This window comes from Petaurus breviceps, unplaced genomic scaffold (assembly GCF_028583685.1).
Source record: "Petaurus breviceps papuanus isolate PSGF00001 unplaced genomic scaffold, PetGlider_PUasm1.0 229, whole genome shotgun sequence".
Classification (NCBI taxonomy): domain Eukaryota; kingdom Metazoa; phylum Chordata; class Mammalia; order Diprotodontia; family Petauridae; genus Petaurus; species Petaurus breviceps.
In genome coordinates this window covers 20,028,435-20,051,260 of record NW_027185903.1, presented here as the reverse complement: position 1 = coordinate 20,051,260, position 22,826 = coordinate 20,028,435, and the positions used below count along the sequence as shown (strand labels likewise).

Here is a 22,826-nt window from a genome sequence, read left to right as displayed (position 1 = left end):
GTGAAACTCACGCTGCGCTCCGAGCTGCATCCAATCAGAGCTGCAGTGGTGAGCGCGTCATCCTGTTCTTCCCCAGTGATTTGCTTATTGAATAAAGGTACATTTTTTTGTTCACATTTACCTGTTTATTAAAATTGCTGTCAATGTTCATTAAAATAAGCCCTCCCCTGAAAATAAGCCCTCTGGTGTTTTTCTGTCCAAAAAAATTAATAAGACAGTGTCTTATTATCGGGGAAACACGGTGGTTGACCCAGAAGATAAAAAGTGTTGACTTGGTGTCATAAAGACTCAAGCAGCTGAATGACTTTAGGTAAGTCACTTAGTCTTTCTCCTCCTAGGTCTACTAATTTGTAAAATAGGAATAATAATATGTTTACCCCACAGGACAGTTATGAGGATCAAATGAAATAACATAGGTAAAGTCAAAACAAATCAGGAAGCATTTATTGAAGACTTAATAAATAACAGTCAAGCACTGTTGTAAGTTGTCAAGATATAGATAAAAGCAAAAAGAAAGAGCCTCTGCCTTCACAGAGCTTAATTCTAATGTGAGAAGACAACACAAAAGGGAAGCAGAAAAGCAAACGGAAGTGGGGGGGGTACCCAGGTGGGCACAGTCAGGGCTCTCAGGAAAATGAGGGATGGCTGATCTTAAGATGGAACTCAACAAGAAGGGGGCCATAGAAGAGAGAAAGGCAACTGAAGCATGATGGCAAAGTCTGGTGACAAAAGCTTTGCTAACCTTAAAGAGTGAAGATGTTGATGATGACTGCCCACCTGTGTGGCTTTGGGAAAGATGTTTTATCCTCTCTGGGGCTCAATCTCCTCAATTTTAAAATGTTGTGGTTGGATTTAAATAACCTCTAGGGTCCTTTCCAGCTACAGTATTGAAACTAAGACCCCTTAATCCAGAAGTAGTTTGGGTAAGTGTAAAAAGGGCACTGGCTTTTACACCTGCCTCTGGAACTTCCTGGTTATGTTGCCTTAATCAATAAATATTTATTAAGCACTTACTGAGGGTAGCTAGGTGTTGAAAGTGGATAGAGTGCCAGGTCTGAAATCAGGAAGACTCATCTTTCCTTGTTCAAATTCAGTCTCAGACACTACTAGCTGGGTGACCCTGGGCAAGTCACTTAACCCTCTCTGCCTCTGTTTCCTCATCTGTCAAATTCGATGGAGAAGGAAATGGCAAACCACTCCAGTACCTTTGCCAAGAAATGCCCAAATAGGGTCAGGAAAAGTTGGACATAGACAAACAACAAGAAGCTGTTGCTTTGTGCTAGGCACCCTGCTAATCCCTGAAGCAAAACAGTCTCTGCCCTCAAGGAACTTACAATCGAAAAGGTTAGAAGACATTCAAATAAGTATGTACAAACAAGTTGTACACTGGATAAATAGGAGCTACTTAACAGAAGGAAAGCTCTGGAAATTAGCAGGGTTAGGGAAGGCTTCCTGTAGAGGGTAGATGTTATGGGGGGGGGTGGGTCGAGGGAGGGAGGGAGGGAAAGAAAGGGAGGGGGGGAGAGGGGGGGTAGAGGGAGGGGGAGAGAGAGTTCAGGTTTACTTCTTTATTGATCAATCAATAAAGATTAATAAAAGATTAGAAAGCAATACAATTAAGTTACTCCAACGTGCCAAGCACAGGAGATACAAAGAGGCAAAGGCAGTCCCTGCCCTCAGGGGGCCCAATAGGTACACAAACAAATATATACAAAACACCTCACATACAGGATAAAGAATCTTGTCCCCGGGACATAAGTCTAAAATGACGTCCTGGCTGATCATCGCGCGCCGGTCTCTTCCAGCTGGGCCATTCGGTGACTCCGGGGGTTGCCGTTCGGCCTCGGGGTGGGGCTGGGGGGCTCCAAAGCCTCGCTCAGCTCTCTCGGAAGGCCGGGGATTCCTTCCCGGACACCAGAACCGCACGTTGGCCTTTACATCTCCCACGTGCCGGAAATGGAGAGGAGAGGAGGCTGGCACTTCCGGGGCGCCAGAGGTCGCAGTGCTGGCAAGATGGCGGCCCCCTTAGAGCTCAAGTGCTGGGGTGGCGGTTGGGGGCTTCCGTCTGTCCACAGCGAGTCCCTGGTGGTTCTGGTAAGGGGCCCGTCCCTCGGGGAGGGCGAGGTAGGGGGGATCGCGGGCGCGGAGCTGCTGACGGGCAGACTGGACTCCGCCTGCAGCCCCCTACACCTCCCTCCCTTCCTCCCCCAGCCATCCACCTCCTCCTCTTCGGGGGGCTAGGAGGGGAGGGGATGGAGTGTCAGGCGGGAGGCGGGGGCGGTAGCCCACGAGCTTGGACTCAGGTCCTCCACGAGTCTGGGTCGAATCCTGGCTCCGGGTCTTCCTGGCTCTGTGACCTTGGTCAAGTCACTTCCTGTCCCTGGGCTTCAGGTTCCCCATTCCCTTGGTAAAGAAGGAGGGACTGTCCGGCGGGGGGAGGGGAGGACACACCAGCTCCCTCCCCCACTTAGATGTAAAACAAGGGGAGATGGACTCGATGATCCTAAGGGCCCTTCGACAAACTGTCAGAACTTGGGGGAGTGGGTGTGGGTTTGCCCCGCCCCCAGCCCGGTGTCAAATTTGTGCCACAAGGGTCAGCCCCGCACCCCAAGGTCCTTCGAGCACGGTGTCATTTGGGGTAAGCCTGCTGGAATGAAATAAAACTGCCCCCACGCTCCGCCCCACCACCCCTCCTGCCCCGCCTCCCTCTTATCCTGCCCCCCAACTCCCCTCTGCCCCTCCCCACCCCTCCTGCCCCTCCTCCTTCCTATCCTGCCCCCCAACCCCCTGTGCCCTTCTTCACCCCTCCTGCCCTGTCCCTTCCCCAGCCGCCTCGCACATCTGGTCAGGTGTGTCCCGCGGCTCATCGTCCAGAGATGATGGTTTTGAAATCAGTCAGTGGTTTGGATTGATGTGTCCGCACCCGGACTGAAATGTTTACCGCACGCTCTATTTTCAGGCTTATGCCAAGTTTTCGGGTGCACCCCTGAAAGTCAGTGTTATAGATAACACCTGGAGAGGTTCAAGAGGTAATAGTGGAACATTTTAAACCTTTTCTTCCGCCTCGATCTTCCAAATATTTCAGGTTAGAGTGGTGAGGTTGTTATTGATGAACTTGACAAAGGGAAGAGAGTCTTTCTTTTAAAAAAAAAATTATGCATGTCGCTTTTAGCTAAGTGGAAACTGCATTTGGGGGTAATAATGGAACATTTTAAACCTTTTCTTCCGCCTTCATCCCCCAAGTATTTAAGGTTAAAGTGGTGAGCTTGTCATTAATGAACTTGACCAAGGGAGGAGAGTCTTAAAAAAGTCTTTATGTTGCTTTTAGCTCAGTGGAAGTTGTGTTTGGGATGTTTCAGTACTTGGTATAAATCAAGTCAGGGGCCCACAATTTCCCTTTGGGAATTTAAAAATATATGTGCTTATTCATATTTTGTCCCTACAAATGTGAAATTGGTATAAATTTAAAGCATTGGTCAAGTTAAGTGAAATGTTTTGTTGTATGTAAACAGTTCTTCAATTACTTATAGTTCTGATTTATAGGAGATGTACCTATTTTGACATCAGAAGACAATACTGTGTCTCAACCAGCAAAAATACTTAATTTTTTGAGAAAACAGGTGGGTGGTCACTTTATTTAAAAAAGACTGTTACCCTGATCATTTTCTCAGTTTGAGTTTTTTATTTACTTTTCTTCCCCTAGTGCTTTTTTATGGTTAAAAATTATTTTCATTGGGTACATCAGTCCTTTATTAGTAATCTCCTAGTACATTTAAAGTATATTTCTAAATAGTAAATTATCAGCTTCTAGAACCTATGCTCTATCATTTTGTGACTTTGAAACACACGCAATATACAAATGTTTTATATATATGTGATATGTCCAGTTTGTAGTTTTATACACTGAATTTGCCTAGCATTTTATTGAATTTCTAAAACATGTATTGGAGAAAAGTTCTCACAATCACTGATACTAGACTTGGAGTGAGAAATACTTGGGTTCGTATTCCATCTCAGACACTTAGTGAGTGTGACCTTGAGCAAATCATTTAACCTTTGTGCCTCAGTTCTCTCATCTATAAAATGAGGGCCTTAAACTAGATGACCTCTAAGGTCTCTTCTAGCTATAAATCTCTGATCCCTTGAACTCCTTTAGTCTGATGCAGGAATACTCTAAGTAAGTGGTTGTTCTTTTCTTGAGCTACCCTAGGCTGGAGTACTTATTACCTCCTGAAGCAGATCATTGTATTTAAAAAAAATTTTAGCTATCAAGAAATTTCTTTGTATATTGAGCTGACACATATGCCTCTTTGTAACTTCCACTTTCTACCTAATGCTCCTGGTTCACCTATAGAAAATGCAGAATTGTCCCAAGTCTTATTTTTGTTTTCTAATATTAAGGCAGCTATTGTGTCTCCCCAATTTGACTTTTTTAACTATAAAATTGAAGTATGAATGATTGATAATTACATTTAGGTACATAGTTATATGAATAGACTTCATATTTTTCCTTAAATGAGAAGAGCAATGTGGTATAGTGGATCAAAAGCTGGCTTTTTGAGTCCAGGAAGACATGGATTCAGTTCCCGCTTCTGACACATACAGGCTGTGTGACCCTGGGCAAATCACTTACCTTCTCAGTGCTCTCCAAGCGACTCACTAAGACTATAATTTAACAAGAAGGTGTCTCCCTCTATCAATGAAATCATAAGACCAGCCTTTGTATATTTTACAGTAATCTATCAAATTGTAGTCCTGGTAGTCCCCAAACTTGCCCTACATTTTTCCAAATACATGTTTATTTCCTTAAGTAGTCAAGTCCCCAATGTTTGAAGTATACTTCCTTTTCCTAAAATTTTTACCCAAAATTGAAATGCTTTTAAGATATTATAGACACTTTGTTTTGGTGGCTATTAGGGAAATAAGTCTTACATTATGATAGCTAGGGAGAGTGACATGTAAAATTAAAATAAATAAGATAGATTGGAAGTCATTTCCTAATAGACACTTCTGTACCACAAATATTGCAGGCTAATTACCAGTGTCTGGCAGCTTCAGCAGAAAGGCCAGGGAATGGCTATGTGTCTCCTTGGTATGATCCCTTCATGTAAGAATGAATCCTATTTATAGAGAGAAATGTGAACCCTCTTTTTCTTAGCACTTTCAGAACCACTTACTTTGCTCTGAAATTAATATTTAGTAACTTCTATACAATAGCTAAAGTATAGTTTTGTTACTAGGCATAAAGAAAAATAGACCAAAGCCAGAGAAGTCACTTGAATTAAATGGAGATAACTTTCTGATTATGTTTTGTATTACAGGATAGGTTTTTTTAGAATAGATTAGTTATATGCTAACTAGTTGTATGTGGCTGATTGCTTTAAAAAAAATCCATGAGAATTGCTACTTGTACATTAGTAACATAAAATTTTTATTTCTCTCCTGTGCTCTTTTAATAAGTGTTTGTCTTATAAATCATTGTGAGAGATAGTAGGAGTCCTAATTTGCTTTCACTTATTGCTTTTGAGGAGGGCCTTGACTGTCTTTGGGTTGTTTTGTTTTTTAATAGAAATATAATGCTGATTATCAACTCTCTGCAAAACAAGGTGCAGATACATTGGCTTACATTGCTCTCCTTGAAGAGAAGCTTCTTCCTGCCGTGGTAAGACAAGTCAGCCAATATTATAATTTCATAGTTTAGGTGAAAACATAGTTATTGTCTTATAAACCACATCTTATTAAGTTTACATGAAGAGAGGGGGAAACCCCTGGCTTAAAAAAATATTTATGAAGCATTCACAGTGTGGTAGGCCTGAAGTGCATTCTGAACATAGATCTGGCCATCATTATCTTTTAGGAACTTAGATGCATTATTTAAATATTATTAAAATACAGTGACACATGATGTTCATTTTTGTAGGTAACAAATTATACTGCCAGAAGACTGTCTTAATACTGTTTGGCATGGAATTAAATAAACTATAAGAACTAATAAATCTTATAATTGGTCTAGCATTCTATTTGAGAGCTATTCTAATTAGAATTCATCTCAGAGGTTTATGAAAAATTGTAATATTCTCTTTTTTAAAGAAGCATTTTTTTTAAATTTGCTTTTCTTTCATGTAGCTCCATACATTCTGGGTTGAGAATGATAATTACTTTACTGTCACAAAGCCATGGTTTGCCTCACGGATCCCATTTCCACTCAGTTTGATTCTTCCTGGAAGAATGTCTAAAAGAGCATTGAACAGGATCCTCCTTACTAAGGGAGAGCCTCCTCTATTCCACCTCAAAGAAGTAGAAGCCCAGGTACACTTTGAATGAGTTAAGAAGGCATGTACATCAGGAGAGGAGATGGGGGGGATGAGCAAAGACCAACTTGTTACCTAAGGATGCCTTGCTAAAGCATCGATAGAGTAGAAGACACCTTTTCTACTCTTGAGATGAAGTTTCTCCCTATTAGATATATAGAGATGCCAAGGAGTGCCTAAATCTTCTATCAAACAGATTGGGAACATCTCAGTTTTTCTTTGGAGACATGTGAGTGTTGTTTCTCTTTAAAATGCCAGTTTAATGATGCATGTACAAGTGTAAAACTGGAGATTGTTCACTGAACAAAACAAAATTTTGGGGTAAAAGTATAATAGTTCCTCATTGTTTCTGTGTTAGATTAAAGGTTTTTCAGTGTAAAAATTTTTTCTCATTCTTTGTGTCAGAGTCAAAGACTTACCTATTGTCTCTTAGAAGCTGGTATTTATAGAACTGCTTCATTACCATACCATCTCTAGTCTTGTGCTAACCCTTGTGACCACAGTGTAATACCTGCATAATATATAGTCCCTCTGATTTCTTAAATAACAGTTAGTTGATTGTTTAAAAGATTGGTGGATACTTAATGAGTAAAAGCTTGTTTAATCTTCTGCAATGAAATGAAAATTAAAGTATTTGTTCCATAGTACTACCTGATACCATTTAGAATTAAAAGTCCTTTGTATATAATTCATTTTTAACAACATTCTAAATGAATATTTTACTATTTTGTGTAGTTTAAAATTAGTTTCCTAATTTCCTGCAGGCCTACTACCCTGGATGCCTATGTATTTGGTTTCCTTGCACCTCTTTACAAAGTATGCTTCCCAAAGGTTCAGTTACAAGAGCACCTAAAACAACTCTCCAATCTGTGTCGATTCTGTGATGATATCCTGAGTTGTTACTTTAGGCTTAGCTTTGCAGGTAAGCAATCTTTTGGCTTGGTTTATCTTTGTGTATAAACCAAGGGATTTTTTCCTGTGGAGGTCTAATAGAAACTTTTTGAAAACTACTGTGATTGCATTATTTTAATTGAGATTTGTGGTTTTTTTTTTTTTTAAACTTGTCTAAATGCTCGTTCTTTTACAGTACATCTAAAAAATTGCGTTTTTCAAACCCCGAGTTTCATTCTTGTATATTGTTGATTCAGATATAATTGAAGAAATAGATTTTTTGTTTTTTAAACCGTTCTCGGATTCTGTAAATTTCTTGTTTTTAAAATATCAAACCTTGTGAATAGATTCTCCTTTCTTCTTCTAGACAACTAGAAAAACCAATGTATATGTAGTATCTTCTGATGAGAGAAAGACAGCTTTTTCCCTTAAAGGATATACACAATTAATGCCTACCTGTCATCCATATCATTTACTTGCTGCCCCCAGTCAGCAGTGGATAGATTTAGGTGAAGGAAACTTCATTGGTTATTACCTTACTCCCCAAATGATTGTGGCAAATTGAAAACAGTGATTACTTAGGGGAATTTGGTGGCTTGTGCTTGTGAAGGACTGGTAATTGATGAACGTGAGTAGAAAATATGTCTGACACCTTACTTATCCTTATAAAAGATGTAAGATATCCAGCAGAGTGAACATATATTATTAGTGGGGAAAAGAGAGTGATTTTGGAATAATTGAAGTAGCAAGTAATGCTACTATTGCTAACGAGGAAAGACCACACAGACACTTTGATAAATGACCCAGTCAGAATGAGTGGGGAAGGATCTGACAGTTTAAATATCAGGAGAAAATGTTCACTCCTGTCTATCTTTCACTAATGATTCTAACTATGGTATGAAGCTTCAGCTGAAATGGCCTAAATTGCCACTTGGTTCGTCTGTAATCCTTCTTTGATCCACACTTGGAGTTTTCTGTTTGGAGCATGAATTAACTTTGCATTTAGCCACAAAATGCTTTTTCTCTTTGTTCTGGCGCTCATGCAGCAAGTGGTCTAAATGGGCTTTGCAAATGGCTTTTCAAAATTTCTTGTCATTCTCTGATTTCTATCTTGGCTTTTTAGGCTCCTCTCCAGTGGGACAAGATACAGTAGATGCAAATCTGCAGAAACTCACACAGCTTGTAAATAAGGAATCCAACTTGATTGAAAAGGTCATGTTTGCTTTATCTCTGCTGTCTAATAATGCTCTTATTTCCACTTTTGCAGCAAACGTTGCAATTTGGGTATACATTAGCGTAATATTTAGTAAATTACATTACCATTATGGAAGCTTTGGGTAATATTTTTGAAAAGGGGGTTTAAATGATCATTCACAGCGAAATACAATTTATAAGTAATAAACTAATTATTATGAGGAAAGATGGCTGAATCACTAATAATTCTGTTGAATAATCTAGTGAAGCAGATATAATAGCTTTGTTTGGGTCATGATCTCATTTCATGGCCAAATATTTGTGTACTGGCAATGCTGGGTGTTTTGCAAAGCACATAATAGTATACTTTTCCTTTGTGATTAGTGTTTCCCAAACTGAGGAGCCCAGAAGAATAACAAACAAAAGTAAACTAACTCCTAATTCATTAACTACCTCTCCCTTTTATTGAAGATTGACTTATTTTGGACAGGAAAGCACTCATTGCTTATTTCTTCTCTTTAAGATAGCTTTGTCACATCATGTTCCTCCCTGTGCACAAAGCGTCCCTTTGTTCTCCTTACCCTCATCTCTCCTAAGGGAAGATATCACTAGTGTTCTCCAGTTTTCTAATAGCACAGATATTTTGCCACTGCTTGGGGAAGGATTATATATTTGAGAGGATGTAGATGCTTGGCACCCTCAGGGTAAGTTGAGGTGGAAGGATTTCATAGAACAAAATTTGAAAATGACACTTTCAATATTGATACCTTTTTGAGAACAAAGACTCTTAACCTTTGTTTTCCCATGGACCCCTCTGGCTGTCTGGTGGAACAGATGGATGCTTCTCACAATAAGGCTTTTAAATACACGAAATAAAATTCATGGAATTACAAAGGAAGCCAGTTGTATTGAAAGCTAGTTACCAATGTTAAAAAAAAAATCTTGGACCTCTTGTATTAGGAGATATTTTTTATAAAGTAATGAATAATCCTTAATTTACCTATAATGCTTTGCATCTTAGATCTCTCTTGCTTCATAACTTTTTCAGTTCAGTTAGCTCTTACCATTGTATGATAAATTCTAAGAGTTGTCCCCATTTTATAGATTACGCCTGATCAGGCAGGCAGTATATTGTGCAGGCCTGTTTTACATCCTCTACATTTTTTGTGTGCTGTCTGAAATCTTTGGCGGACTGTAAGTGGCACATGGGTGGAATGTTGTGTAGGCCTGTTATAGACGAAGAAACTAAGTAAAACGAGTATAAAGACCTACTTCCGAAGTCACATATAGAGTTGTGTATAAAATTTAGTCTCTTGCTTTTACCAATCATATCCAGAAATCATGGGGAAGTAAATGTTTGACAATTTATTATAAAAGAGAATAAAATGCAAAAATCAGGTGATTTACCAACATAGATTCAGAGCTGTCTGTGACTTAAGACATTAAGATATTAAAGATATGTCCTGATCTCATACTCAGCTGTTAAATTAGAGTTGTTCCTAATGCTCCCCACATGTGGCACTTAGGAGACAGAACCATTTTAAATCGGTGCCATGGGAGAAAACAGAGCAGTTGTGTTGTAATCCCATCATATTCTTACTAACCAGCACATTATCAGTTTCCATACTCAGGCATCCTGATGGAACTTACTCTGACTCCCCCATGATCCAGCATCTGATTTGACCCTTTCCTTCTAGCACCCATGCCTTTCTTCCCTTCTATGAACAGACCTGGTGAGTCATTCACCAAACATCTTTTGTAGTACAGTTGCTCAGATTACCAGCAGAAAAAAGTAAAAGATTTATAAAACAATTCTTGTAAGGAAAAGATACAAAATTCTGTATAAATGATTAAAACAGCTTACCAACAAAACTTCTTTTAATTTCAAAAATTAAATACTTAACCTATTATAATAACTAACCTTTATAACAAGGGTCACTGTGCATGAATGTATATCATACCTTTGCGTCTATAAAGCTTAGGTGAGGGTAGCTTTTTCCTTTTTAATTTGTGGCTAGGATATGGAGTTAGTGGATATCTATAAAGCACTTTGAGATAGATAATAGATAAAAAGCACCTTGAGCTCTGTTGGAAAATTAACCTGCTAAGAGGGTAAAAAGATGCTGTTTACATTAATTCTCCCGTCTGGATGGACAACTGCTTTACTAGCTGTTTTGAAACTGAGCCAGATGCCAAAAGCTAAATGGTATCATAAGTCCCCATAACAGGGAAATCAGATCCCTAGCAGAATTAAGAAGTTGGGCACTATTCCTAATCATCTCTATCCTGGTTTGGGATCCAGGAATCCATTAAACTGTTATGTATCTGAGAATTCACTAAACCATGTTTCATCAAGTCAGGGGTCTTGTTTTTCTCAGTTGCATATCTCTTTTAGTACTTATCTCAGTGCTCTGTGTAGAAGGGGCTATATATTTGTTGAATTGAGTTGATGCTAATTTGTGAGCTTTTCTCCTTTTTAGAGTAAACCATTTTAGGCTGGGAGTCCTGGACCTTCCTTTATATTACAAATCTGCATCTTTAGGGCATCTTTAGGACCTCTGAGAAAATCTTCATAGTCAGAATGAGTTGAGACTAAAATGACTCTTCCATGATATTTTTTTTGCCTCCTCCTCTCTCTGGTGGACTTCTGTGGGTCAGGTATCATTGCTACCTACTAGTGCAGTTTGATAAAAATACTTGGCCTTGTTCTGATTAAAGTTCTGTAGAATAGAATCAGAAGCATTACCTGTTATGTGATTGTCCCTCCCTTCAGTTAATGTATCAGAAATGAGCCATTTGGCCTTTTTGAGCTAATTTGCCTTTTTAACTGTAGATTAGAGACTCGGTTAGAAGCCATGTGAACATATGGGCCCAAGAAACACTGCAAACCAGAAAGTTTGGGTGTGGAGACCACAGTCCAAACTAAGGATGATACAGACATGAGTTGGATGATCAAATGTATCTTTTGTACTCTCTGCAGATGGATGACAATCTTCGCCAAAACCCTCAACTTCCTCCTCGGAAACTGCCTACTCTCAAATTAACTAAAGCAGATGAAGAAAACAATTCATTTCAGCCCCTTTCACCCTAACAGTCATCATTTTCTGTGCATGTGCTTCAGCTGCCTTCAAATCATTTGAATGCCACAGTCATCTTATAAACAAGCGTGGTCAGACAAAAGGAAAGCTATTATAATAGGTACAAGTAAGACAATAAGACTAAAAGTAGACCCTCTCCATGCTGCTTTTTGCTCTATTAAGAAGCTTGTAGTCCAGCCTGATCATGCTCTAAAATACGGTTAGGGTGAATTTTTTAAAAGAAACTATATTGTACTGTATGAAACCATCTTAACCTTGGTGGAGTTTTGCCTTTGATTCACACATTGTTGATCAAAAGCCACAATTTCATTGTTCTGAATGTGCTCTCTTAATTTATTCAAGTGTATTAATTTGATCACCTTCAAACAGTGTATGTAATACTATATAACTGTTTGGTTAAGGCTTTTTCCTCTGTTAAGAAATCTATGGTCTCCTTTGGTATTAGGAAAAGTGTAAAAACTTTCATCATTAATGGAAAATCCTGCTTTTAAATAGCAGTAAAAAACAAAAGTGTTTTTAATTAGATTATCATGAACTGAATCTTTTTGGTTTCGGTACTGTACACGTTAAATATAAATGATGCTTTTGCATTGTATTGCCTGATCCAGTGCCCTTCAGGATAATTTTATTACATGCTGATGTGTGTGCACAATGTAGGCTAGCAAGGGCCCTGATTAGTGTAATGCACCTATACTTTTGGCTTATCTCTAGACTTAGTTGGGATCTAATTGGGATTCCAAGAGAATTGAGTCTGTTGGTATTGAGATGCCATTGATATGCCAAAGTCTAACTGTGCCCAGCTCTGGAGGAGTCCAGGGCTAGAGTAACAAGGGTACTTCATGTCAAATTCTGTAGCTACCCCAGGCTTTGCTCTATCTAAATCAGTATACACAAGAAGTGTGTAGTGTGCTCAAAACCTTTACAAAAACCAGCTTGGCTGTTTCTTAGACAGCAGTTGAAAAACCCAAAGGCATAGCTTAGAAAGCAGCTTTAGATTTTTTTAAGTCTATTTTATTTATTGGTTACTGAAATGCTTATGGGATTCAGCCATGAGGGCCATTTTATTTCCAATTAGATGCTTGTGTATTCTCATGGCTAATGAGCTTCTTTTGTCTTAGAATTACATCTGGGGTTTTAAAAATATAGCAACATGTTTTTCGATCAGTGTCTTAAAGATTACTAACGGTGCTCAGTTCATCTTGTCAAGTTCTAATTCAGAGACCCATATGGCCAGAAACAGGTTTCATATCTAAGAGACTACTTTGTTCATTTCATGTTGATTTGAACTCAGCAGTTTCTTGAATCCGTCCTTCCTAAACTATTTAATTTATTCTGTCTTTAAGTAAATATTTATGTAAGAATTCATAGATTCTTGTAAATATTATGTTTTGAAAGTTTTAACTAAGATGGAAAATGTCATCTTTAAAATTTCCTTTATTTCTTCAATTACTTTGGGAAAAAATATTCATTAGTTTTCATGTTACTGTTTAAATATTTGTTTCTGCTTCATTTATAAGTATAGGTTTAGCTATAACAGCAGTCAAATCTACATGAATGTTTTGAAAATCATGAACTTTGGAATTTAATGCTTGGGGAGCATATGTGAAACAAAGCAATGTGCAAAGTGATGAATCACTTTTGCTTATGCTTTGTTTAGAATGAACTATTAGTAAGATGTTCAGCTTTGCTTAAAGATATGAAATGTCTAAGTAAATGAAAATGTTTAAATTTCCACAACTATATAGGGTAATATTAATAGTGGCTTATATTTATGTGACTTTAGGGTTTACAAAATGCTTTACGTTCATCTTTTTTGATAGCATACTTTTTTATATTTCATAGGTGGGATCAGGCTCAAATGTGCTAATGTCTTCAACCAAAAGATAGGACCTACTTCACAGCAAACAAGTAAACATAAATGTGATTCATTTGCTAATTGTTCTTTTTAACTTTGAATGTTGAACAGCTGTTCCAAAATCCTTTTGCTAAGAGCAGGACCTAATATTGACAAGCAAGGATTACTATATTACAGTTGTATTTATATATATATATATTCTCTTTAATGGATAACTGTTAGTTTTAAAGAACTTTTAGTTACTTCTTTTTGCTTATTTTTCTGTATAAATAAATTTGATAATTTGAAACTAAGCCTAGTAGAAAATACTATAGGGACCACATATTGGAAGGAAAGGGACCAGACATTTGCAGATTAATCAAGACTGACTGATTACAATCAATCTAAGTCAGTATATGTTTTAGACCAAGTTTGAATTTTGGGGAAACTAATCTTGGAACAAAACACTGGAAGCTACTTTTGAAGGAGGTAGGTTAGGGAAAATAAGATTAATTTGCTTGGTTCATGTGGCTATGAGATGGCATAGATTTGAAAAAAAAAGTAGGGAGAGAGAGTAAGATAGACAATACCCAGAAAACCAAGATCCAGTCCCTGCATGTGATATTTCAGATTAATGATAGGGCTGTAGAAATCATAAAGTTTTTGTTATCTTGGAAAGCTGCTCCCTACCCCTGTAAAAAGTTTCACATTGGCAAATCAAATTTCAATGTAAATGTGTAAATGCATTTTGGTCACTTGGGGGTTGAAAGTTGGTTAAATCTAAAGCCAAGTTTATGGCTTTTCAGTTTGTAATTGTATTTCTGCCGGAAAATGTTACTGACAACCTACCAGAGTCCTCTTGAGATACTAAGAAAACAGTCATTATGCAAAATTTATTGAATGCAGTGGGGCAACAGCATTAAGGACTTTGCCCTAGGCAAATATCATCAGCATCTGTTCAGTCTGTGTGCTCGATTCTAGCTCCTGAAAAGTTGGTGACAGAACAGCCTGGAGAAATACATCATTTATATTAGCATTAGGAGAGTGTTGTCTAGAGGCAGCTGCTCGAAGGAGACATCTGTATCCAGGGTTCCAGAATAGAAAACTTCTATGATGATAACAGGAGATGGGAAAATCTAACTTGGCAGAACCAAGGAGCTTCAGGTTGAATTAAACCAGGACCTCTCTCATTTTATCATGGAATCATCTTCCAGATTCACTCTGTGGGTCCAGATTGGAGCAGTAGACAAGATTATCATAGACAATGACAGTTTCTCTTTTAATGAATTGCCAAACAAGTTTCAATTCTGAAGAACTGGTAGATGGAAGAAGGGAATAAAAGGTGAACATGTGGTTTAATTTATCTGCATTAATTTTGAATTTAGATCTATACATCATTAATTGTATTTAAAGATATGAAGACCTGGAAAAATTAAAAAAAATTTTTGAAGTTGGAAAGTCTTGGATTGTGAAATTTTTTGGGTATATGTGTGTGTGTGTGAGATGAGTAATATATTTAAGAATTAAAATTTTCCTATAGGGCATTTTCCCCTTTAAAATTATTTCTGTAGACCCATCTATGGTATCAGATAATCACAATTTCTATACCTTGAAGGCAAATAGCACAGTATAATTCTTATAAACAGAAGAAGAATGTACCTGTTCTGAAGGAGGTACTGGCTTTTTATCAAGAAAATACAGGGGAGAGGGGAGAAGACCATCTTGCTTTGTTAGACCAAAAGTTTAGAGATCTGAGTTCCTGTCCTGCCTATGCCATTTACTCTCTCCATGACTGTGAGCAAGGCCTTTCTCCTCATGACTCAGTTTTCTCAGCTGCAAAGGTAAGCCCTAACTAGCTCCCAAATGCTATGTTTTGTGATTTTTTGTTGATGTAGGGCTTGATGGACAAGTTCCTGTTCTTGGAAAGTCTTGAAGAGTTGGGATTTTTTCTGCCTCTGGATAAATACATAATTTTCACCACATATATAAAAACTTTTTTTAAAGGCAGAAATATAAGGGATGATAATACTGCTACAGCTTTTGGCTAGGTTGAAAACATCCTGTTTAGGACTTGATACTTAAAAAACACTTCTTTGATCAAAGAAATAGGGAAAAGACTCATGTGCCAAATTATTTATAGAAGCTCTTTTTGCTGTGGCAAAGAACTGGAAACTGATGGGGCACCAATAAATTGGGCATGGCTGAACAAGTAACATAAATGTAATAGAATGCTATTGGGCTGTAACAAATGATGACGAGGACAATTTCAGAGAAACCTATAAAAACGTATGAACCAAGAGTGAAATAAGCAGAACCATGAGAAGAATTTATACAATGCAAAAATATTGTAAAGACAACTTTTTTTTTTTAAGCAATTGGTGTTAAGTAACTTGCTCAAGGTTACATGGCCAGGTGTTTCTGGGTGGGTGCTTAAGTGTCTGAGCCCAGAATCCATCCCAGGTTATTCCAACTCTGGGGCTGGTGCTCTTACTGTGCTACCTGGCTGCCCTGTAAAGACAACTTTGAAAGACTTGAGAACTCCAGTGCAATGACCAACTGATAATGAGATTAATCCTGGTGAGATCACCATGGCAGTTTCCCCTAAGGCAGGATTCTTGGAAAAATACTGATAATAACATTTTTAAAAGGTTGACACACCTGTGTTCCCCAAATAATATTTTGTTTACCACCAGTTTGTATGTCTCTGCCAACAAACCTCCTCAAACCCCCCTGGTGGTTGCTTGTCTTTTCTTCCTGATAACACCCCTCCCCCCCAATAATATTTTGCCCTGATTCCTGATAAACAGTTTGGCCAGCTCCAGGGAGGCCATCCAAAATCATAGAATGAGAACCACCCTCCACTCCAGCAGGAGTGTACCTCCTTGCTGGAACACCCCATGTCTGTTGGATGGATCTGTGCTCCCCAGCACAGTTCTGCCCTTATGTGAGTTATGCCCTGTGTTGTTAGTGAGTATGCCTAAATTGGATGACTGCCCCGCCCCCTTTTTCTTTTTCTCACTGCTTGCAATAAAGCTTTGCATTGAACTCACTCCTGTTGTGTTACATGTTATTCTCAGCATCTGAACTCATTAGGGGGTCATTTGTGGTTGGCCTAAGGCCTTTCCTTAGACATAAATTGAATACCCAGACAAGGACTTAACCTATTGACAGCTGCATCTACATTCAGGATGTATGACACTGAACCCGGTGGTAGAAAGCAAGGGGAACCCAAATCCCTCCCAAGTGGGACTCCCTTATGCCAGAGGAATGTCTCAAAACACCAACCACGATTCTAGATGACTCCTGATGAAATATGCTAACTGCCTCTTGATGAAGTGGTGATGGACTCAGGATACAGACAGGTCTATCTACACAGATATACAAGTGTATGTATATATAAAATTATATGTATTCAAAAATGCACATATGTATGTATACACATGTATGTATACTTGTATTTGTACATATACACATGACCAGTGTAATAGTAATGGAATTTAAAGGTCACCTGTATTGGCTTGGTTGAGTATTAAAACCCAGAGCTTGTGAATCCCACTTTTTTGGAAGCAGCATTGTGGAGGCAGAGAGCCAGAGAGGATTGCTGAGGGCCACTTCGAGCTGCCCAGGACTTTGGAGAGCTGCCAAGGATTGAGGAGACATGGCTGTTATGCTGGTACTTTGTCTATTTTGATGTTGTTTTGCCAGATTCGTCCACTCCTGAAGGACAGTGCTGTTGTGGCAGAGGTCTTAGAACCTTGCTGTTGGTTCAGAAGCCCTGAAGAAGGATTTGCTTGTTGTATGTTTACAGAAATCCTGGAAGAGGGTCTTGTTGATGTTTTCAGGGGTCCTAGGACTGTTCTGCAGACAGAGAACGAATTAATGAGGACACTGGCAATGTATCTTGTGGCCTTGTTAAGCTTTGTCTCCCCAGGAACAGAACTTGTTGTTGGGGAACTTGCCTCCTGTCAAAATGAAGAAAAAAAACCTCTCTTTGGGTATTAAATGCTGAGACAATATCTTAAGCTTGTTGTAACTCTGGGGTAGATGGCCTATTCAGTTGTGATCCAGGGGTGGGGAACTTTTGACTTTTTTTTTGTGCTCTGTGACTGACCAAATGAATGTACTTTGTTTATGATTGGAAACTAATCTCCATTTGAGAAGAGGGGCTTTGTGATTGACTAAATTAATGTACTTTCCAGGGGTGGAGTAGTACTTGGTTGAATTACACTTGGTGAATACTGTAATTTGAATTATACTGTATTTTGATTTTCACTGTTCTTAATTTGTCACTGAATAAAATGGAGAGCAGCTCTGCTGGTATTTTGAACCTGGGAAGTTGCCTTTGCTTGGCATTACAACCAGTGAAGGCATTTGTTTTGGTTTGATATGTTTGTAACAGGTTTGATTTTGTTTATTCACAAAATGTGTGATATATCAAATTTAAAAGAAGAGTTTATGCGGATAATTTTGCCAATTTATTTTACTTTTTAACATTTCTGTTTGGTTACAAATGGAACTATAAATTCTTTAACTAAGAAATACTTCATGTTTGTAAGTTTGTGAGATTAGGAAAAAATTGGAAGGGGAAACCAACATTACAATAAAATAGTTGTTTTCTGGATTTAATATCAAACTCCATAATATCAGAAACTGAAAAGTCATTGTCAGAAAAGGAAAAATAAAATTCAACTTGTGGCTCATGGGATTATTGATGGGTGAAATTTCCTAAGCTCTTCCTATCAATAATCTCTGCTTCTTTTAGTACTTTATTTTTACCACCCTCATGGGCTTCTACAAACTGAAGACTTGCAACTGGATTGGGGCAGCTCTCATAAATTAATTTTTATTCTTAATCGGATATGAATATTTCTAAGCACAGATCTATTTCTTTTGCATATTTCAGAAGATAGTTACCCAGAAGCAGGCAAAAGTAAAGAGTCAGAAGATGTCATACAAAGGCCTTGGGACCATGGAATAGGAGGGATATTCTTCAGAGAATCCAGATTTGCACCATCTTAATCATCATATAGTGTTTGTGCAAACCACTTTGTGTTTTTAAACCAACAAGGGTGAACGAAGTATATCAAGAGGGGATATTGAGTTGATGAAATAAAATAGGGGGAATTAAGTTTGCTTATATAGGCATATTTTATTGTACTTAACTTTATTGCACTTTGTAAATATTATGGGGGATTTTTTGTTGTTTTTGTTGCTCTGTTTTGTTTTGTTTTTACAAAGGAAGTTTTGTGGTCACCCTGCAGAGCTGAGGAGGGTCACTGAAACATCTTTTTAAAAAATGCAGAGAAGTGAGTTGCATCTTTCAGCTAATGATTTGCTTGGTGTCATGTTAAGGAAAACATGGGACTATCCAAGATTATTCAAACTGTCCTCATGATTAGATGGTTCATTATTATACTTAGTGCAGACTGCAGGGAAGGGAGGCCTGCTAGCACCAAACAGGAATTTGGGGACAAGTCAGAAAATGTCACCATTAGAAACTGAAACTAAGAGCCACCATAGACAGGAATAGAAGCCACTTGCCTCTCGGACAGTGGTTTGTAAATGAATAAGTGATAAAACTGTAGTGTTTCCCAAATGTGCTTGAGAGACCAGGCTATCTCCAGAAACTCCATCAAGGTTGTTTTTGTTTGTTTTGTTTTTACCAAGCTAAAAGGTGGAACAATTGCTGGTTTTGTGGGGAAAGATTTAAGTTCAAATCTAGGCTTATTACCTATTTGACCTTGGACCTATGCAACCCTCTCTTTGGACTTCAGTTTCATCTCTAAAATCAAGAGATTGTCATTTTATGACTTTAGATCCTTTCTAATGATAAATCCTATGATTTGATGACTCAAATATAAAATTAGAAAAGATCTAATTAACTGTAATAAGCCCACTATGAAAAAAAAGTCACATGTGAGAGGATCTAAAAAATTAGAATTGGTCATTGTTAATCCAGTGCCATCCAATGTAGACAGGGGTATCAGGCAGATAGGGGCATTCTGGTGATTAAAATGACATGCTTTCCACTGGAGCACAAATAACTGTCTAGGTTCTACCACAGCTCCCTTTACTCTGACTCTTTGTTCTTCAAGAAATCTCCTAATGGACTAATGTGTTCTCCCAGGACTTGGGAAAGAGATATTCTTGGTAATGACTGTGAGTATTATTGTCACTGGAAAGCTCTACCCCTTCTCCCTTTCTCTCTCCTCTCCTTTTCCACCATTGTAAATTAACATTGGTTTTCAAGTTTAAATAAATACATTCAGAAAAAGAGAAAAGGAAAACTGGAAAGAAGCACAGACAAGCAGGACAGCTTTGAAAGCTACGGGTTGAACCTAAAAAGAAAAACATACTATACATAATCATGATCTGTAGTTTCATGTCCAGTCCTTTTAATTTTTTCAGTTCTACTTTGTATTTGGAAATGCCCACTTTTTTTGGGGGGGGGTGTTTGAATTCAGAATAAAAATAATTTTTTTTAAAGTGCTGTTAATCAAAAATTACAATTCCACAAGACATGGGTAGTAGTAACTTGATTTATTACAAGAGAAATGAACATGCATGTACTCCTTACACCAAGTATGAAGTAGTTTGTAGTCCAGGTGGAAGTTTGAATATTTACAAAAAGAGGGAAGTCCCTTGGGAGGAGTGGAGGACAATCCCTTCTCAAATGGGAGTGGCATGGGAGGGGGAGGGTAGCTGTAGGGAAAGAGAAAGGGAGAAAAAGGGAAGGGGAGCAGGAGTAAGTAGGATGGTGAAAGCAACATTCTTTTCCCTTGAGAACTAGACTATCAAGATATGATTGTCTGCTTATCTACTAGGGCCCCAGCTATCCAAACAATCTATCTGTTTCATGCAGACAGACTAGTGCTTGTCTTGTAGCTGGTTTGACTCTCAAGGACACACACAGAGTCTAGCTCTGAACATATGCCAACTCAGGAAGACAAGTGAAGTTGGCTTCAGGGTTACATTCCCACCTTGTGGTCAGGGCAGCCTCTGGGAACACTGATAGCCATACCTGATAAACCATTATCCTGGTGGATAATATGACTACTCATGAAGACAAGTTAAGTTGGCTTCAGGGCAACATTCTCCCATTGTCGTCAAGGTGGCCACATCAATGATCATCCCTGATAAAACATTTTCTTGGTGGAAAATATGGCAACTCAAGAAGACAGGTCAGGACAACATTGCCAAACACTGGGTTTCACATGTGATAGATGTCTTGAAGTATGTAGGCATATCTGTTCTTGGATACTTCAACCCATATGAAATCTAAGTCAAATTACAAAAATAAATTCCAATAATTGAGATGTAAAATGCAGTTATTCATGTAGGAACTGTGCTCAGTTATATTCACAATTCATTGCAGTGTGCAAAATAGAATGGATGGTTATTGTTCAAAATGTTTGCCTTGCTATTGAAAATATGATCAGAGTGAAAATTTAGGTTATTCAAAATATGTAACCAATTTAGTCAAATATGAGTGGGATAGAACCAAGAGCAATGGGTGGTAGCTATAAGGAGGCACCTTTAGGCTTGATATCAGAAAAACCTAACAATTAGACCTATCCCAAAGTGGTAGGGGATGTCTTGAGAGGTTGAAAGTTTCCTTTCCTTGAAAGTCTTCAAGCAAACACTGAATGACCACCAGGCAGATATGTTATAATGGGAATTCCTTTGTTGTATGGGCTGGACTGCATGGTTGTTGAGGTCCCTGTAATAATAATGTAATTTAAAGATCCCTCTGTATTGACTTGGTTTTTGGTTTGATTGTGTTAAAACCCAGAGCTTGTGAATCCCACTTGTGGGATGGATTTGTTGATGTGAAAAGAGAGGGCTGGACTGGGAGGAGCTGGTGATGTAAATTTAGAGAGACACAAGAAAAGAGAGAGGCAGAAGAACTTTTTGGAAGTAGCACCCTTTTGGAGGCAGAGAGAGACTGAGAGGATTGCTGAGGGCCACTTTGAATTGCCCAGGACTTTTGAGAGCTGCCACCCAGAGCTGCCAAGGACTGAGGAGACATGGTTGTTATGCTGGTACTTTGTCTGTCTGTTTTGATGTTGTTTTGCCAGATTTGTCCACTGGTGAAGGACAGTCCTGTTGTTGCAGAGGTTTGGGAAACTTGCTGTTGGTTCAGAGCTACTGAGACTGTTCTGCAGACAGAGAGTGAATTCTGTCCACTGGTTAAGGACAGTACTGTTGTTGCAGAGGTCTTGAAACTTTGCTGTTGGTTCAGAGCTCCTGAGACTGTTCTGCAGACAGAGAGTGAATTCTGTCCACTGATTAAGGACAGTGCTGTTGTTGCAGAGGTTTGGGAAACTTGCTGTTGGTTCAGAGCTACTGAGACTGTTCTGCAGACAGAGAGTGAATTCTGTCCACTGGTGAAGGACAGTCCTGTTATTGCAGAAGTTTGGGAAACTTGCTGTTGGTTCAGAAGCCCTGAAGAAGGATTTTCTTGTTGTATGTTTACAGAAATCCTGGAAGAGGGTTTTGCTAATGTTTTCAGGGGTCCTAGGACTGTTCTGCAGACAGAGAATGAATTAATGAAGAGACTGGCAATGTATCTTGTGGCCTTGCTAAGCTTTGTCTCCCCAGGAACAAAGATTGCTGAGAACTTGCCTCTTGTCAAGATGAAGAAAAGACCTCCATTTGGGTATTAAATGATGTGCTTAAGCTTGATGTAACTCTGGGTAGATTCAATTGTGATCCAAGGGTAGGGAACTTTTGACCTTTTTGTGCTCTGTGATTGAACAAATGAATGTACTTTACTTATGATTGGAAACTAATCTCCATTTGAGAACAGGGGCTTTGTGATGGACTAAATGAATGTACAGCCTAGGGGTGGAGTAGTATTTAGAAGAGGGACTTTGTAATTGATTAAATGAATGTAATGTCCTGGGGTGGGGTAGTACTTGATTAAATCAGGTAGTACTTGGAGATTATTGAATTACACTTAGTAAATGCTGTATTTTGAATGATGTCATATTTTGATCTTCTCTGTTCTTAATTTTTCACTGAATAAAATGGAGAGCACCTATGCTGGTATTTTGAACCTTGGGAAGTTGCCTTTGCTTGGCATTACAGTCCCTTCCAACTCTCAAATTCTATGATTCTGTGAATATATGTGCACATGTATGCATTAATACAAATATATGTGTATATATGCATATAAATGTATTATGACCTCATATCTCCGATGCGATACCCATAGCAGCCACTATGGATATGCATGCATATTTCCAGGGTAAATTTGCAAAATATAACAAACTCTCTTCCTCAAAGACAAAACCAAGATATTTATTCAGATACCAGAAAGTCAATTCCACCATAGTAGGAAAGAAATCTACACACATCACCAATGCAAGGAATGATGCCATCCCCAAGTCTTCCCTCCCTTGGGCCTCTCCACAAACAAACTCCCCTAGGTAAAATTCTTCCCTCTCTCACTGATGCTAGTTGCTCTGTCTCAGCTCTGCCTCTCTCTTCAGTTCT

At 38.5% G+C, this 22,826-nt stretch overlaps 1 protein-coding gene and 1 long non-coding RNA gene across 8 annotated transcripts in view; one reads left to right on the top strand and one right to left on the bottom strand.

The window, feature by feature from the left end:
• The window catches only part of LOC138167445 (uncharacterized), a 19,571-nt gene extending 17,705 nt beyond the window's left edge, over positions 1–1,866 (bottom strand). Inside the window, exon 1 of the long non-coding RNA XR_011169886.1 lies at positions 1,729–1,866. This is a non-coding gene — a long non-coding RNA (uncharacterized lncRNA). The remainder of the gene's footprint in view (positions 1–1,728) is intronic.
• A 61-nt stretch (positions 1,867–1,927) lies between these two features.
• Positions 1,928–14,786, top strand: MTX3 (metaxin 3). 7 transcript variants are annotated; one of them, XR_011169885.1, is made up of 10 exons: positions 2,261–2,638; positions 2,960–3,029; positions 3,544–3,620; positions 5,570–5,662; positions 6,127–6,309; positions 6,464–6,540; positions 7,076–7,233; positions 8,326–8,414; positions 11,377–11,594; positions 13,337–14,786. XR_011169885.1 is itself a non-coding variant. In XM_069096329.1 (9 exons), exons 1-9 carry the CDS (start codon positions 1,957–1,959, stop codon positions 11,485–11,487), a joined length of 996 nt encoding a protein of 331 aa, XP_068952430.1. In that variant the 5' UTR covers positions 1,928–1,956; the 3' UTR covers positions 11,488–14,786. The 7 variants fall into 7 exon arrangements, 6 of the variants coding, with proteins under 6 accessions (XP_068952430.1, XP_068952429.1, XP_068952432.1 ...); XM_069096329.1 differs by lacking the exon at positions 2,261–2,638 and adding an exon at positions 1,928–2,094 and having other exon boundaries at positions 11,377–14,786; XM_069096328.1 differs by having other exon boundaries at positions 11,377–14,786.
• The last annotated feature ends 8,040 nt before the right edge of the window (positions 14,787–22,826 follow it).

Coding starts and splice junctions, on each gene's coding strand:
- MTX3 (XM_069096328.1), top strand. CDS start 2,489: ATGGACTCGATGATCCTAAGGGCCCTTCGACAAACTGTCAGAACTTGG. Junction 3,621..5,569: donor TTAATTTTTTGAGAAAACAG/GTGGGTGGTCAC, acceptor GTTTTTTAATAG/AAATATAATGCTGATTATCA. Junction 7,234..8,325: donor CTTTAGGCTTAGCTTTGCAG/GTAAGCAATCTT, acceptor TTGGCTTTTTAG/GCTCCTCTCCAGTGGGACAA.